Raw genomic sequence first — 14,722 nt, 5'->3', positions numbered from 1 at the left:
GATTTATTTGTTTATTTATTATATATGAATACACTGTAGCTGTCTTCAGACACACCAGAAGAGGGCATCAGATCTCATTACAGATGGTTGTGAGCCACCATGTGGTTGCTGGGATTTAAACTCAGGACCTCTGGAAGTGCAGTCAGTACTCTTAACCACTGAGCCATCTCTCCAGCCCTTATTTATTTATTTATTTATTGGTTTTTCGAGACAGGGTTTCTCTGTGTAGTCCTGGCTGTCCTGGAACTCACTCTGTAGACCAGGCTGACCTCAAACTCAGAAATCTGCCTGCCTCTGCCTCCCAAGTGGTGGGATTAAAGGTGTGTGCCACCACTACCTGGCTTATTTATTTATTTTTTAAATTGGGGCAAACAGTACAGTTTAAAAAAGTTTGAGATTGTAATAAAATACTCATATTTTGAGTTTTGTAAAATTAATAGTTTAATAGTTTATGTAAAGTAGTTAGTTTTTGTAAAATTTATGGTTTATGGTATTTAGTCATTAGTCATTACTTCATTTCTTCCTTCTCCTACACCATTTTATCTTCTTTTTTGACTATGTCATTTGAGTGGAATGATAAAGTATTTGTGGTTTGTGACTGGATTGTTTTATTTAGCACAAAATGGTCAAAGTTAATCCACATTATGGTATATTTCCTCGTTTTTAGAACATTTATTTAGTGTTGTATATGTGTATGGGCCTTGTACATACCTAGTATCTAGAGTCAGAGAATAACTTGGAGGAGTCTGTTCTCTTCCTCCATTCTATGGGTCCTAGGGATTGTATTCAAGATCATCATGCTTGGTGGCAAGCACCTTCACCTGCTGAGCTAAATAAAATAAACCAGTCACAAACTACAAGTACTTTACGATTCCTCGCATATGAAGTAGTCAAAAATAATATAAAATGGTATTTCACTTTGTTTTCTAAACTGAATTACATAACATTATATAGGTAGTTACACAGTTTCCTTCTCTATTAATCCGTTCATAGACACTTGTGTTACTTTCATGTTTTAGCTCTTGTGAATAATGCCACGTGGGAATACAGATATACCTCCTTAAGGGCTTGCTTTTGTAATTTTTTTTTGTTTTCTTTTTGTCTATATACCCAGAAGTGAAATTGCTATATTTGTATAGTGTTAGTCATTTCTCTTTATTGGAACAAATACCCAATATAGTTAATTTGGAAGGAGAAATATTTTATTTTAGCTCATAGTTTTAGAGTTTCCATTCAGTTCTTGATCTGATGCTTCTGAGCCTATGGAGAGACATTACACCATATCAGTAGTATGCTGCAATTTGCATAGTAAGAGAAGAAAAGTGCTGGTGTCTTAATCTTTTCTTTAAGAACCATATCATCAATGATTAGAAGACTTCTCATTAGGTTCTGTCCCTTGAAATTGTTTTTACTACCTCCCAGTAGCACTGAAGTAAGGAGTAACAAGTCTTTAACATACCTACCTTTAGGGGAAGTTTAAGATCCAAACTGTAGCATTGTGTTCAAAGTTTAGGAAAGTTTATATCCTTCAGGCATTTAATCCCAGCACTTGGGGGGCAGAGGCAGATGGATCTCTAAAGTTTGAGGCCAGCCTGATCTGCGGAGCTATTTCTATGACAGTTAGGGCTACACAGGAAAAGAGTCTCAAAAAATCAAAACAAGAGAGGCTTACATTTATCTTAAAATTCAAAGTGTCCATTTATTTAAATCCTTCAAGTCTTAAGTATTTATCATTAAAAATCCAAGTCTGGGTTGTTGGAGAGATGGGTCAGCAGTCAAAATTTGCTTTTCTTGCACAGGACCTGGGTTCAAAATGGTGCCAGCATCAAAATGGTGATCTGTGGTCCATAATTTTAGTTTCAGGGGATCTGATGCCCTCTTCTGTCTTCCTGTAGCATCAAACACAAAGATGTTGCACATACATACATGCAGAACATTCATACACATAAAATAAAAATTAACAAATCTAAGAAAAAATTCTATTAAAAACAATTTCAAGTCTGGAGATGAAGCTCACTGGTAGGATACTTCCTTAACTTGTTTAAGACCTGAGACTTGGCCAGCATTACAGAAAAGGAAAAGTCCATAATTTCTTGAGATTCTAGGCAGACTCATGTGTGAGCACTTGTGAAAAAAATAAGTTAGAAACTTCCAAGATATGATAGTACAGGGTAAATATCCCCATTTCAAAGGGGTAAAAAAAGGGGAAAAAAGCATGGAAGGTTTAGGACCAAAGCATGACCAAAAACCCAGTAGGACAAATATTAAATCCTGATGCTCCATGTGTGGCGACACCCTAGGGATACTGTGATGGGTTAGGGTTTCAAATAGTTCAGGCCATCTATTCTTCGGTATAGCTTTGCTGGTTGCAGTCCACATGGCAGATTGGCTCTGAGTACTGTCTGTAGCTTCCCTTGACAGACACTTTGTGTGTCCTGGCATCTCTTAACTTTTTGGGTTTCATTGGAGCTTTAGCTTTCACTAACAGTGACTCTAAGCCTGCCATATATTGCCTAGCCTTTTGACTTTTCTCTGAAATCTCAGTGACATCTTCCATAATTCAAAAAAACTTGCAAAAAAAAAAAAGTGTTATTAAAGGCCTGTTTCCTAGCTGGTGGTGAGAGGTGGTTGGATCATGGGGGACCTAATTTCATTAATGAGTTTATGGGTAGTTGGAAGATGGGACTTGATTAGAGGAAGTATGTCATTTGGATCATGTCTGTGAAAGGTGTGTCTTTCCTTAGCTTTCTTCTGCCCCTTTCTGCTTGGCCACCATAAGTTGTACAAGATCCTTTTCTGTAAGATGCTGTCCTTAATTTCAGGCCTACAATAATAGAACCAATGACTGTAGATTGAAATCTTTGAAACTGTCAAATCCTTTTCCTTTATGGAAGTTTGACAGGTTCTACTCCCTTAATGAAGCAATTGTACCTTTCTTGGCTTTCACTCTTAACATCCCCCCAACCCCGTTTTTCCAAACTGCATGTTCCCAAAATCTTTCTGTTTCTCTTTGCTCTCAGTTTTCTGTAAAATTGGGCTAATTTGCTATAAAAACAGCCACTGTCTGATTGCTTTGCTACCTAGGAAATTTCTCTCCATATAAACTTATCTGTCATCTTTAAGAGAACTTGAGTAAAAGCCAGCCATCCTACTTGCCACTGTTTAAAAAGGGTAGCCTGTAATTCAGTTGTCAACACAGTCCCTTCCATCTGAAACATCATCAGCATAGCTCTTACTGGCCCACATTCCTGTCAGCATTCTGGTCTTTTGAACCCTCATTACAATGGCCCATGAATTACTGTCTGCTTTTAGCATTCTTGGCTTTATCTAGTTTTCCTTCAAACTTTCCCAAGTTTCTCCTGCAAACTAGTTCCAAAGACTCTGACATTATCTTAAGTTTAGAACATTCTAGATCTCAGATAGCCTAGGCTGCCCTCAGCTTTGCTGTGTTGTTAAGGCTAGCCTTGAATGCTTCATCCTCTTCCCTCCACCTCTCAAGCATTTGGGAGGTGTCCAGCTCACCATTTCATTTTTTTGGAGTAATTTTTCTGGATTGTTTTCCATTTTTATAAAAATAAATACCCAAACCAAAACTGAAGAAAATCACCTTATAAAGAGAACGGTTTGGTGCACAATTCTAGAGGTTTCATTCTAATTGACTGACCTTGTTGGTTTTGGGTATTTGGTGAGGTTGCACATCATTGAGGCAGTGAGTTGCAAAACTTTATCTTACATCCAGGAATTAACAGAGTTAGTCCCCCTTAAGGTCATGCTTCTAATGGTTAATATTTTAAATTTAAATTTAAAGGTGTAGGTTTGAATTTGTAAATTGTAAAATTGTATTCCCCTCCCCACACCCCTCTCTCTTACTCTGTGTGTGTGTGTGTGTGTGTATGTATGTCAGGACAGACAGCCTTCAGGACAGAAAGTCCTTTCTTTGTTCTATGATACGGAACCTAGCTGTCAAACTGAGGTCCTTAGGCTTGGTGGCAAGTGTTGGTTTGGGCTTGAGCTACTAGCCCTAGCCCATGACCAGACTCCCGACTAGGCCCTATGTTTAAAAGTTTCTACCACCCTTGTTATTTATGACTAAGCGTAAGCCTTTTGCAAACAATAAGATCCAAATTATGTAGCATAGGTTATTCTGGTTTTAATATATTTGAGGAGCCTTTATAAAGCCACAATGACTTTAGTATTTATGCATTCCCACCATCAGTGCACAAATGTTATACTGAAAAACATTTTTGTTTTGTTTTTTGACCATAGTTCTTAGTTTAAAACTTTATCCTGAAGGCAGGCTTGACTAGCCAGTAAGCTCCTGGGATCTGTCTTTTCACCTCCAGTTGCCCACTGCTAGGGTTACAGATATGTACTACTAGGCTTGGTTTTTATGTAGTGATTGGGATTTGAAGTCAAATCTTCATGTTTTTGGAACAGATAAATTTGTCCATTTAGCTATCTCTTTAGGCCACTTTATCTGTATCTCTTAAATTGTCTTTTATGAATGTTTACAAATAATGTTTGTTATATTTTACTCCAGATTTATTCATATCTGTTTGCCAGAAAATAAATGCTGTGTAATTTTCAGGGCTCAATACAAAATGAAAATGTAGAACCTCTTGTTTAAAAAGTAGAACAAAACCCCACGAAGTTGCCAGAATATAAAGTTTATTTTTTTTCTTATGGACTTTTTTTTGTTTGTTTGTTTTGGGACCTACTGAGTTTAACTGCTTTATGAGTATGGGTTTGTAGCTAGCTAGGCATTAGAGCCTGGCTGGTTCAGTAGTGGGCATACAATTGGAGAGTATTATATCCTCCTCCCATTTTTCAGTGTGGCAATAGGTGAATAAGGTCTTTGTATTTATTTATTAATTTAGCATGTATGTGTGTACTCTCACATGCCACATCACATGCATATGTGGAGGTCAGAGAACAAACAACTTGTGGGAGTCAGTTTTCTCTTTTCCACTATGTGGGTTTTGGAGATTGATCTTAGATTACCAGGCTTGGTTCCTTTACCCAAGGAATCATCTCATTAGCCCTAATGAGGTTTTTATAAAACACAACAAAGAAAGTTATAATCCAGTGTTTGTTGGAAACATCAGGTTAGTGAATTACAGTAAAGCAGGGAAACCTTTGCTATAGGCCTCAGATACTATCTGATGATATTTTAGTCTATGAGAAGTAGAAGCTTGGGATCTCTTTGAACATTCCTGGTAGTCATAAGGCTGTTAGGTCAAACACAGAGCCAGGCAACAATTAGTTATTAAGAGATAGTCAGAGATTATTTGGCTCTCTGTAGTCTTAGTTTTTCAAATTCAGTTTGCTTTGTAGAAGCTTTAACACAGGTATGGCTTTTTTTCCTGGAAATTTCAGTTCACATCAGTAAGATACTGTCTACAAAATATTAAAGAGTAATAGAACACTAGAAAATTAAAAAAAATTAGTTACTAGGTGATGTAAAAAAAACTTCTAAAAATATAAACCATTTTCTTCAATTTTTTTACACTTATTTTATATGTGTGTCTGTTTTTGTGCATGTATGTGGTCATGCATGTGCGCATGTAGAGGTCAGAGGATAACTTGGGGAGTTAGTTCTATCTTCCACTGTCTTAGTTCTAGGGATTGAATCCAGGTTGTCAGACTTTGAGACAAACTCCCTTAGAAACTGAGCCATCTGGTTGGCTTTTTTTTTTTTTTTTTTAAATGTGTCTGTTTCTGTAGGAATTTAGGAAGAGCCATTTATTTAAGGAACTTTAAAAACATTTTGTGTGTATTGGGTGAGTATATGCATGTGAGTGCTTGTGCTCATGGAGGCCAGAGCTGTTGGATCCACTGGCATGGGATTTATAGGTGATTTTGAGCCACATGACTTAGTTGCTGGCAATTGTAGTTTGGTCCTCTGCAAGGGCAGTACATTGTCTTAACCTCTGAGTCATCTCCCCAGCCCTTGGCAACTCTTTTAACAGTTGCATAGAACATCAAGAATAGGAAAAGCAAAATATGCTTATTATTAAAATACAAAAACACAAAATCCAGGAGCAGAAACTTTTTGTTTTGTTTTTGTTTTTTTGTTTTTCGATATGGTTTCTCTGTGTAGACCTGACTGGCCTTGAACTTAGAGATCCACCTACTTCTTCCTCGAGTGCTAGATTTTGTGCAACACCACCACTACCTGGCGCAAAAACATTTTTTACAGTTGTAAATTATTGTAGATTTACCAGAAAATATTAAAAAAGAGTTAATATACACTGGTCAGATGGCTCAGAGGGGCTTGCTGATATGAGTTTGATCCCTGGAATCCACATTAAGAGAAAGAGAAAGACTTGAGTTCATAGAGTTGTCTCTGACTTCTACCTGTACGCTATGGCATGCCCCCCAACACACAAATAATAAATATATTTAAGAAGATTTATTTATTTTTATTTTCTGTATATGAATGTTTTACCTGTATGTATATATGTGAGCCATGTATGTGCCTGGTATGCCCAATATGCTCAGAGGCCAGGAATTGGTGATAGATCTCCTGGAACTTGAGTTTTAGACAATTGTGAGCCACCACATGGGTTCTAGGTCTTCAACCTGGGTCCTCTGAAAAGTAGCCAGTGCTCTTTTTTGTGTTCCCCTCTTGTCCCCCAAGACAGTCTCACTATGTAGCTCTGACTGTCCTGGAACTCCTGGCCTCAAACTCACAGGGCTTCACCTGCCTCTGCCTCCAGTGCTGGGATTATAGGCGTGTTCCACCATGCCCATACAGCCAGTCCTCTTAACAGTAAGCCATCTCTTTAGTCCCAGAACCTAATACTTGTAAAAAACAAAGATAGGTGTTTTTTTGTTCAACTGGTAGACAAAGGCATGAAAGACAGGTGCAAAAATGAATCATCTTTTGCAACCAGTAACATTGTACAGTATGAGTTTTGAGATGAGTAAGAAGGAGTATAATATGACAGCTCTAAATGATAATGGCGGTCGGTGATAACGAGGCTTGTCTTGAACATGAGTTATGGAGTTGAAGATACTTGTCTTAATGTGAATGGATGTTCATTTCAGTGTCGTATTGGCATATTCTACATTGCCATAGTGTTCGTGAATATAATATTTTAGAAAGGAGTATAATCTTAACTTTTCTTTTTTTCCTTTTATTATTATTATTATTTTGTTGGTTATTTTATTTATCTACATTTCAAATGTTATCCCCCTTCCTGGTTTCCCCTCTGCAAACCCCTATCCCATTTCCCCTCCCCGCTGCTTCTATGATGGAGTTTACTCACTCACTCACTCACTCACTCACTCACTCACTCACTCACTCCTGCCTCACCACCCTAGCATTCCCCTACACTAGGGCATCGAGTCTCCAAAGGACGAAAGGCCTCCCCTCTCATTGATCCCAGATAAGGCAATCCTCTGCTACATAAACACCTGGAGCCCTGGGTTCCTCCATGGATACTCTTTGGTTGGTGGTTTTGTCCCTGGGAGCTTTGGAAGGTCTGGTTGGTTGATAATGTTGTTCTTCCTATGGGGTTGCTAACCCCTTCAGCTCCTTCAGTCCTTCCCCTGACTCTTCCATTGCCGTCCCCATGCTCAGTTTGATGGTTGGCTTCAAGCATCCACATCTATATTGGTCAGACTTTGGCAGAGCCTCTTAGGGGACATCCATACCAGGCTCCTGTCAGCAAAGCACTTCCTGGCATCAGCAATAGTGTCTGCAGATGGTACGGATTCCTAGGTGGGGCAGTCTCTGGATGGCCTTTCCCTTCAGTCTCTGCTCCACTCTTTGTCCCTGCATTTCCTTTAGACAGGAACAATTCTGTGTTACTATTTTTGAGATGGGTGGATAGACCCATCCCTCAACCAGGGGCTGTGTCTAACCTCTGGATATGGTCTCTACAGGTTCTCTCTCCCCTTTGCTGGGCATTTCAGCTAATGCCATCCCTTTTGGGTCATGGGAGCCTCATGCTTTCCTGGCATTTGGGACTTTCTAATGGCAACTCCTAGCCCACATCCCCCACTGCTACATACCTCTTTTCAATTTCCTGATCCTCTGTACTTCTCCCATACCTGATCCTTCCTCCCTTTTCCCTCCCCTTTCCTCTCCCTTCTAGGACCCTCCCTCCCTCTACCTCCTGTGATTTTGTTCCCCCTTCTAAAGATGGAAGCATCCATACTTCGGTCTTGAGCTTCATATGGTCTGTGAATTATATCATGGGTATTCTAAGCTTTTCCCCCTACTATCCACTTACTAAGTACATACCATGTGTGTTCTTTTGTGACTGGCTTACCTCACTCAGGATGATATTTTGTCTGTGAATTTCATGAAATCATTGTTTTTAACAGCTGAATAGTACTCCATTGTGCAAATGTACCATATTTTCTGTATCCATTCTTCTGTTGAGGGACATCTGTGTTGTTTCTAGCTTCTGGCTATTATAAATAAGGCTCCTATGAACATAATGGAGTATGTGTCCTTGTTATATGTTAGAACATCTTTTGGGTATATGCCCAGGAGTGGTAAGAGAAGTATGAGGTGCCAATAAGTGAGAAGCAATCTATTCTAAAACAGTTTCTAAAGTAAGTTATTAGAAGAAATTAGATGTCAAAGATCTTTAATAAAGAACATTGATATTGTGATTATATCTATCCTTGATTCGTGCAGAGATAAAAGAATAAAAGAATTACGGGTATTGATAGTATAACTGGATCAAGCATCAGTTGTTTGAGAATGGGTTTTATTGAGGATTCTTGAACTTAAGCCTCCCCAGTGGACAGTGAATTAATTAATTACATGTGAAGTTTCTTAAAGAAAAACTTGACTTTACAGTAAAAAATAAATGAAGATAATAGTAATCTAGGTTGAAATTAAAGCAGGATGTATAGAGGACTTTTTTACAAATTAGAATTACAAATTACCGTTCCACCTGGACGAGATGCAGACATACCTAGACTTAAATTTTCTTTTTGTGTGTATAGTTTTGCATATATTACAGTTGCAAGTAAATTGACTTCATGTTCTAAGCTTTTTGTTTCAGATAATACTTTTGTGTTTATATAATGAGTGTTTATATGATTAGACTTGATTGGTTTGATTTATAATTGAGTAATATTACCTAGTAAAAGTCAAAGAAAGTAGTATATTTTAATTCCAGGGAATTTGTTTTCGTTGGTAAAAGACTCTAGTTTTTACATATACAGTTAAAAAACACAATTTCTATAGTATGTAATATATAAGGTATTTCTGATACATGAATACTTTAATGCAACATTTTTTTTACCCTGTGTATAGTCCATAAATTTAATGTTTCTTCATCAGTAAAATTGTTTCTGTTAATTTTTTTAGAGAAAAGTAGATGATTAATTTTAATGTCTCTTGTACTGTTACTTTCTTGGATTTACAGCAAAATTGAGTAGAATATAGAGTTACTACTTAACTCTTGTCCTTCCATGTACGTAGCCTACCTCTACCATTAAAGCTTGGCACTACAGTGAAAAATTTATTACAATTGATGACTCTACCCCAACAGTGTTATCCTGCAAAGCCCATAGTTTTAAGCAGCATTTGTAATTGAGAGTGTTCATTCTGTGTGTTTAAGTAAATATATAGTAACAGAATTTAAAAGTTTATTTACTTGAATTTGTTTATATTTCTCATGTTTAGAGAATCCAGTTTGAAGTAGGTTATGGTATAAACACGCCTTTTTAGTAGGAAATCATATGAGTGCAAGGCTTTATTTAACACAGGATACTATAACTGTTTTTTAATTAATTAATTAATTTATTCACTTTACATCAATATCAGAACCCCCTCTTCTCCCAGTTCCCCCTCTTACAGTTTCTCTCCTATTCCCTCTTCCCATTCTCCTCTGAGAAGAAGTATTCCCCCTGGGTGTCCCCGCCCTGCACATCAGTCACTGTAGGACTTTACTTATAGTGTATAGAAATTGAAATTCTGCAGCTCTTGAGTTTTTTATTTCCTTACAATGATGGAGGCATATTCAGGTTTTCTTTTTCTATTAGTGGAAATTCTTACGAGGCAATATAAAACAACTTTGTTTTTGTAAAAAGCCTATTTTTTTTTTTTTGTTCTTGTTTTTGTGGGTGTTTTGTTGTCTTTTTGAGACAGTCTCACTCTGTAGTCTTAAGTGGCCTTTGAATTAGTTATATAGACCAGGCAGGCCTGGAACTCAGAGAGATCTACCTGCCTCTGCCTCCTGATAAATGAGTATTTAAGATCTTTTCATATAGCTTTCTGAAGAATGTTTCTTTAGTTTCAAGAGCACATTTTAATTTTTTATAAAATGCCTAATAAGTAAAGCTGTTTTTGCATTTAAATAACAGATATTTTATTTTTATTTTTAAATCCTGTAGTTTGCTTGCCTAAACTAGATTTGGAGCAGTTCATATACCTGAGACCTGCCATTTTACAGTATCAAATTGGAAAGAAACGGATTTTCAAATAATGGAAGAGCCCAAGACTTCTAAAAACGAAAATCATGAACCAAAGAAGAATATTATTTGTGAAGAAAGCAAAGCAGTTAAAATTATAACTAATCAAACCTTGAAGCCTAGAAATGATAAGTCCATGACAGAAATTGGGACCAGCTCTCTGAATAGAAATAGTAGTAAAAAAACCAAGCAAAATGATATTTGTATAGAAAAAACAGAAGTTAAATCATGTAAAGTAAATGCTGCCAGTGTTCCAGGCCCTAAAGATTTGGGGTTAGTACTTAGAGATCAAAGTCATTGCAAAGTGAAAAAGTTACCAAATTCACCCATGAAAGCCCAGAAGGGATCTTCACAGACAAAATTAGAAAAGGCACCTAGTTTACAAGCAAAAGCAGAAAAAGTACCAAAGTCTCCGAATTTACCAGTAAAAGCAGAAAAAACATCTTGCACAGCAGCAGCAGCAGCAGCAGCAACAACAGAAAAAGCACTTAACTCACAGAGAAAAGAAGAAAATACACCCACTTCTCAGATGAAATTACAAAAGACACCCAGATCGTCTTTAGAGCCTGAAAATATGCCCAGTTTATTGTTGAAAGAAAATGTGAAACAGACAGAATCACAACAGACTGGGAAGAAACTTACAAGCTCCTTTGTTTCTATGGATAAAAGGAATAGTGAGGCTCTACAGGGAGAAAAGACAACTTTGGAAAACTCATCACTATCTCAGAAGCAAAAGACACAGAGAGATAATATTGCTGATTCTGATGACAGTGCTTCAGGGATTGAAGATACATCAGATGATTTGAGTAAGTAGAGATACACAGAGTGTTTTCTACAAGCTCCATTTTGGGCAGGATTTTTCTATGTTAATGTTCTTCTGTAATTTTTTTCTGGTTTAGCTACTTAGATTACAAAAAGTTGAAAAAAAGCAAAACCTTTATTATTTGTGAGTCTGCATGGTCTGTCTTAATTATAGGATATGTACATATGAGTTTAGTGGGTGTTACGAGTACTCTACTTACTGATAGTAGGGGTCTATTTTACCCTTGTCTATGCTGGACAGGGACATGTGTTCTACCACTGGATTCAACCTTTGGCCTTCTATACTATTGAGGTTTTTTTTTTTTAAAGATGGTCTCATTGTGTATCACAGACTGGCCTTTGAACTATGTAACTCAGACTGGCCTTTTTTTAAAAAAAAAAACTTTTAAATTTATTATTAATTATGTAATTATACATATATATGTGTATAGGCATGTGTGTGTGTGTGTGTTTTACATGTGCATTCAGAGGCCAGTGGTGTTGAATCTCTTGGATCTAAAGTTACAGATGGTTTTGAATCACTAGGTATAGGTGCTAGACTTGAACCTTGCTCCTCTGTAAGAACAGTATATGCTTTTAACTGCTGAGCCATCTCTCTACCCCTAGCCTTGAATTCTTAATTCTATCTCAGACATCTCTGAAGTGCTGGAGTTACATGACCTTACTACTATACCCAGCTCTCCAGTCTTTAAAAAAAGTAATCTTAGTAATATATTCCCATTTATTCATCAAATATATATACATACATACATAATACATACATACATAATACATACATACATACCTGGTTTCTATTTGTAGTTCAGACATGTGTTCACAATGGAAAACTGAAAACAAACCCAACTCTAGATCTCAAGGTAGCTTCTTCCTATTTGATGGTGTGATACAAAACTGATTTTCAGTGGTAAAAACTTGAGAAAGTACATGATTTAATTTTGTTAAGTGTGAAACTGATTACAAATGAGATTCAATATTGATTAGAGCAGGAATCTGAGGACATGATAAAATTTCAGCTTTCAGGGCATCGTTTAGAAAATGAGTCTTAGACGGGCGGTGGTGGCGCATGCCTTTAATCCCAGCACTTGGGAGGCAGAGGCAGGCGGATCTCTGAGTTCGAGGCCAGCCTGGTCTATAGAGCGAGTTCCAGGACAGCCAGGGCTACACAGAGAAATCCTGTCTTGAAAAACCAAAAACCAAAAAAAAAAAAAAAAAGAAAGTGAGTCTTTTGGGTTATGACAGAACATTATGTGTGATTTTAAGAGATATTCAATATAAAGTTTTCTCTTTTATTTGTCTTTTAAAATCTTTTTGGCTTCAGTACACCAGATTTTTGTTAGAAGTTAAAGTAGAAGCAGAGATTAAGATATAAACTTAAATTTTTTTTTTTTTTTTAAAGACCAGGCTGCCCCGATCTCCTTAGTGTTGGGGTTATAGGCATGGTCACCACATCTGAGTTTTACCTCTGTTTTAAAAAATGTTTTGGCTGTCTTTGGTGACTGTTCCTTTTTAATACCTACACTAACACTAAGAAAGAGGAAGGTAGATCTCTGTGAGTTTGAGGCCAGCCTGGTTTACATAAAGAGTTCCAGGCCATCCAGGGCTACATAATGAGACCTGTCTTAAAAACATTTTTTTAAATTATATTTTATCTGTAAGCCTGAGCCACCATTTTTAGCTCTGTTTTACTTTCAATTAATTATTTAAGTATATGGATACTTTCTTTCTACTCTCCTCTGCTCCCCTCTGGTTTTATGAGACTTATGTAGCTTAGGCTAGCCTATCAGGCTAGCCTGAAATTCCTGGGTGCCAAAGATGACCTTGTGCTCCTGATCATATCTCTACTTTCCAAATGGTATGGTAGGATACCCAGCTCCGCACTTGCCCGCGCTCGCTCTCTCTCTCTCTCTCTCTCTCTCTCTCTCTCATTTTCTTTTCTTTTCTTTTTTTTTGGTTTTGGTTTTTCGAGACAGGATTTCTCTGTGTAGCCCTGGCTGTCCTGGAACTCACTCTGTAGACCAGGCTGGCCTCGAACTCAGAAATCCACCTGCCTCTGCCTCCCAAGTGCTGGGATCAAAGGCGTGCGCCACTACTGCCCGACTTGCTTTTCCTTCTATGAATACTTGTCCCCTAGATATCCACATATCTAGGCTCTCTTTTAACATTTTGTTTCTTTTCATTTAAATTTATTATTAGTGTATATGTAAGATATGTGTATATGTTTTGAGGTGGATCTAATAGTATATGTGTGGCAATCAGAGGACACTTGGTAGACTGTTCTCTGTTCCTACCTTTAGGTGGAATTTTTGGATTGAATTCAGGTTGCTAGGCAAGCATGGCAAGCACATGATCCTCACTGAGCTTCCTACTGACCTTCCTTTGCCCCTCCCTCCCTTTTTTTGTTCTCAAGTCAGGGTTTCACTGACTTGTCACAGCTCTGATTGACCTGGAACTTACTTTGTAGACCAGACTGGCCTTGAACTCACAGAGATCTGCCTACCTTTGCCTTCTAAGTGTTGGGATTAAAGGCCTGTACCACCACTGCCAGGCCAGAAAGTCATCCTTTTTAGTATATTTAGTGTCACACAAATATCACTGTTATCTAATTCCTTATTCTCAATCATGCCTCAAAGAAACAGTTTACATATTGGCACTGACTGTTCACTATTGTCTCTTCCTGTTCACTGACAATCACTAATCATATAAAACATTCATATACCAAACTTCATAGACAGGCATTTTCTATACTTATTTATTTAATAAGTGTATTAACATCTTACCAAATTCTAGTGATCTGTAGTACATAGTTTGGGGCAATTTACTAGTTTTTATTTTAATGTTGGCTCTAAAAAGGAAATAATTTTATACTTTTAGAAAGGATTCACAGATGTATTTATTTGGTTTATTTATGTGTGACTGCCTGAGTTTTTGTGCACTCTGTGCAGTTAGGTATCTGGAGGTCAGAGAGCATCAGATTCCTTGGAAATGAAGTTACCTGGTATGGGTGCTGGTAATCAAACCTGAGTCTTTTACAAGAGCTTTAAGTGCTCTTAACCACTGAGCCATTTTTCTACCCCTATTTTATTTTTAATTGTGTATATGTCTGTGTGTTGGTATGTGTATATCAGTGTGGGTGTCCAGGGAAGCCAGAGACCTTTGATCTCTTAGAGCTGATATTATAGGTGGTATGGATGTTGGGAGTCAAAATTTTGTTCTCTGGAAGACTGGTATGTACCCTGTTTCTGATGTAGGATGTTGCTATGTAGCCTTGGATCTCTTGGAACTTGCTATGTAGACCTGTCAATGGAGGTCAGAAGAAGACATCAGATCCCTAGGACTGGAGTTACAGATAGTTTTAAGCTGTCATGTAGGTGCTAGAAATAGAACCTTGAAAAGCAGCCAGTGCTGCTTTTATTTTATTTTATTTTATTTTATTTTATTTTATTTTATTTTATTTTATTTT

At 37.2% G+C, this 14,722-nt stretch overlaps 1 protein-coding gene across 6 annotated transcripts in view; it reads left to right on the top strand.

Moving 5' to 3' along the window:
- Tut4 (terminal uridylyl transferase 4) overlaps positions 1 to 14,722 on the top strand; it is a 101,813-nt gene that overhangs the window by 7,644 nt on the left and 79,447 nt on the right. For all 6 annotated transcript variants that reach the window (XM_028785314.1, XM_028785305.1, XM_028785296.1 and 3 more), the window contains one exon: positions 10,363 to 11,246. In XM_028785314.1, the coding sequence (XP_028641147.1) occupies positions 10,454 to 11,246 (793 nt within the window). In that variant the 5' untranslated portion in view covers positions 10,363 to 10,453. Of the gene's footprint in view, positions 1 to 10,362; positions 11,247 to 14,722 lie in introns of those variants that run through there.

Source organism: Grammomys surdaster, unplaced genomic scaffold (genome assembly GCF_004785775.1).
Source record: "Grammomys surdaster isolate TR1022 unplaced genomic scaffold, NIH_TR_1.0 100, whole genome shotgun sequence".
NCBI lineage: Eukaryota > Metazoa > Chordata > Mammalia > Rodentia > Muridae > Grammomys > Grammomys surdaster.
This window is presented reverse-complemented; position numbering and strand designations above follow the sequence as displayed.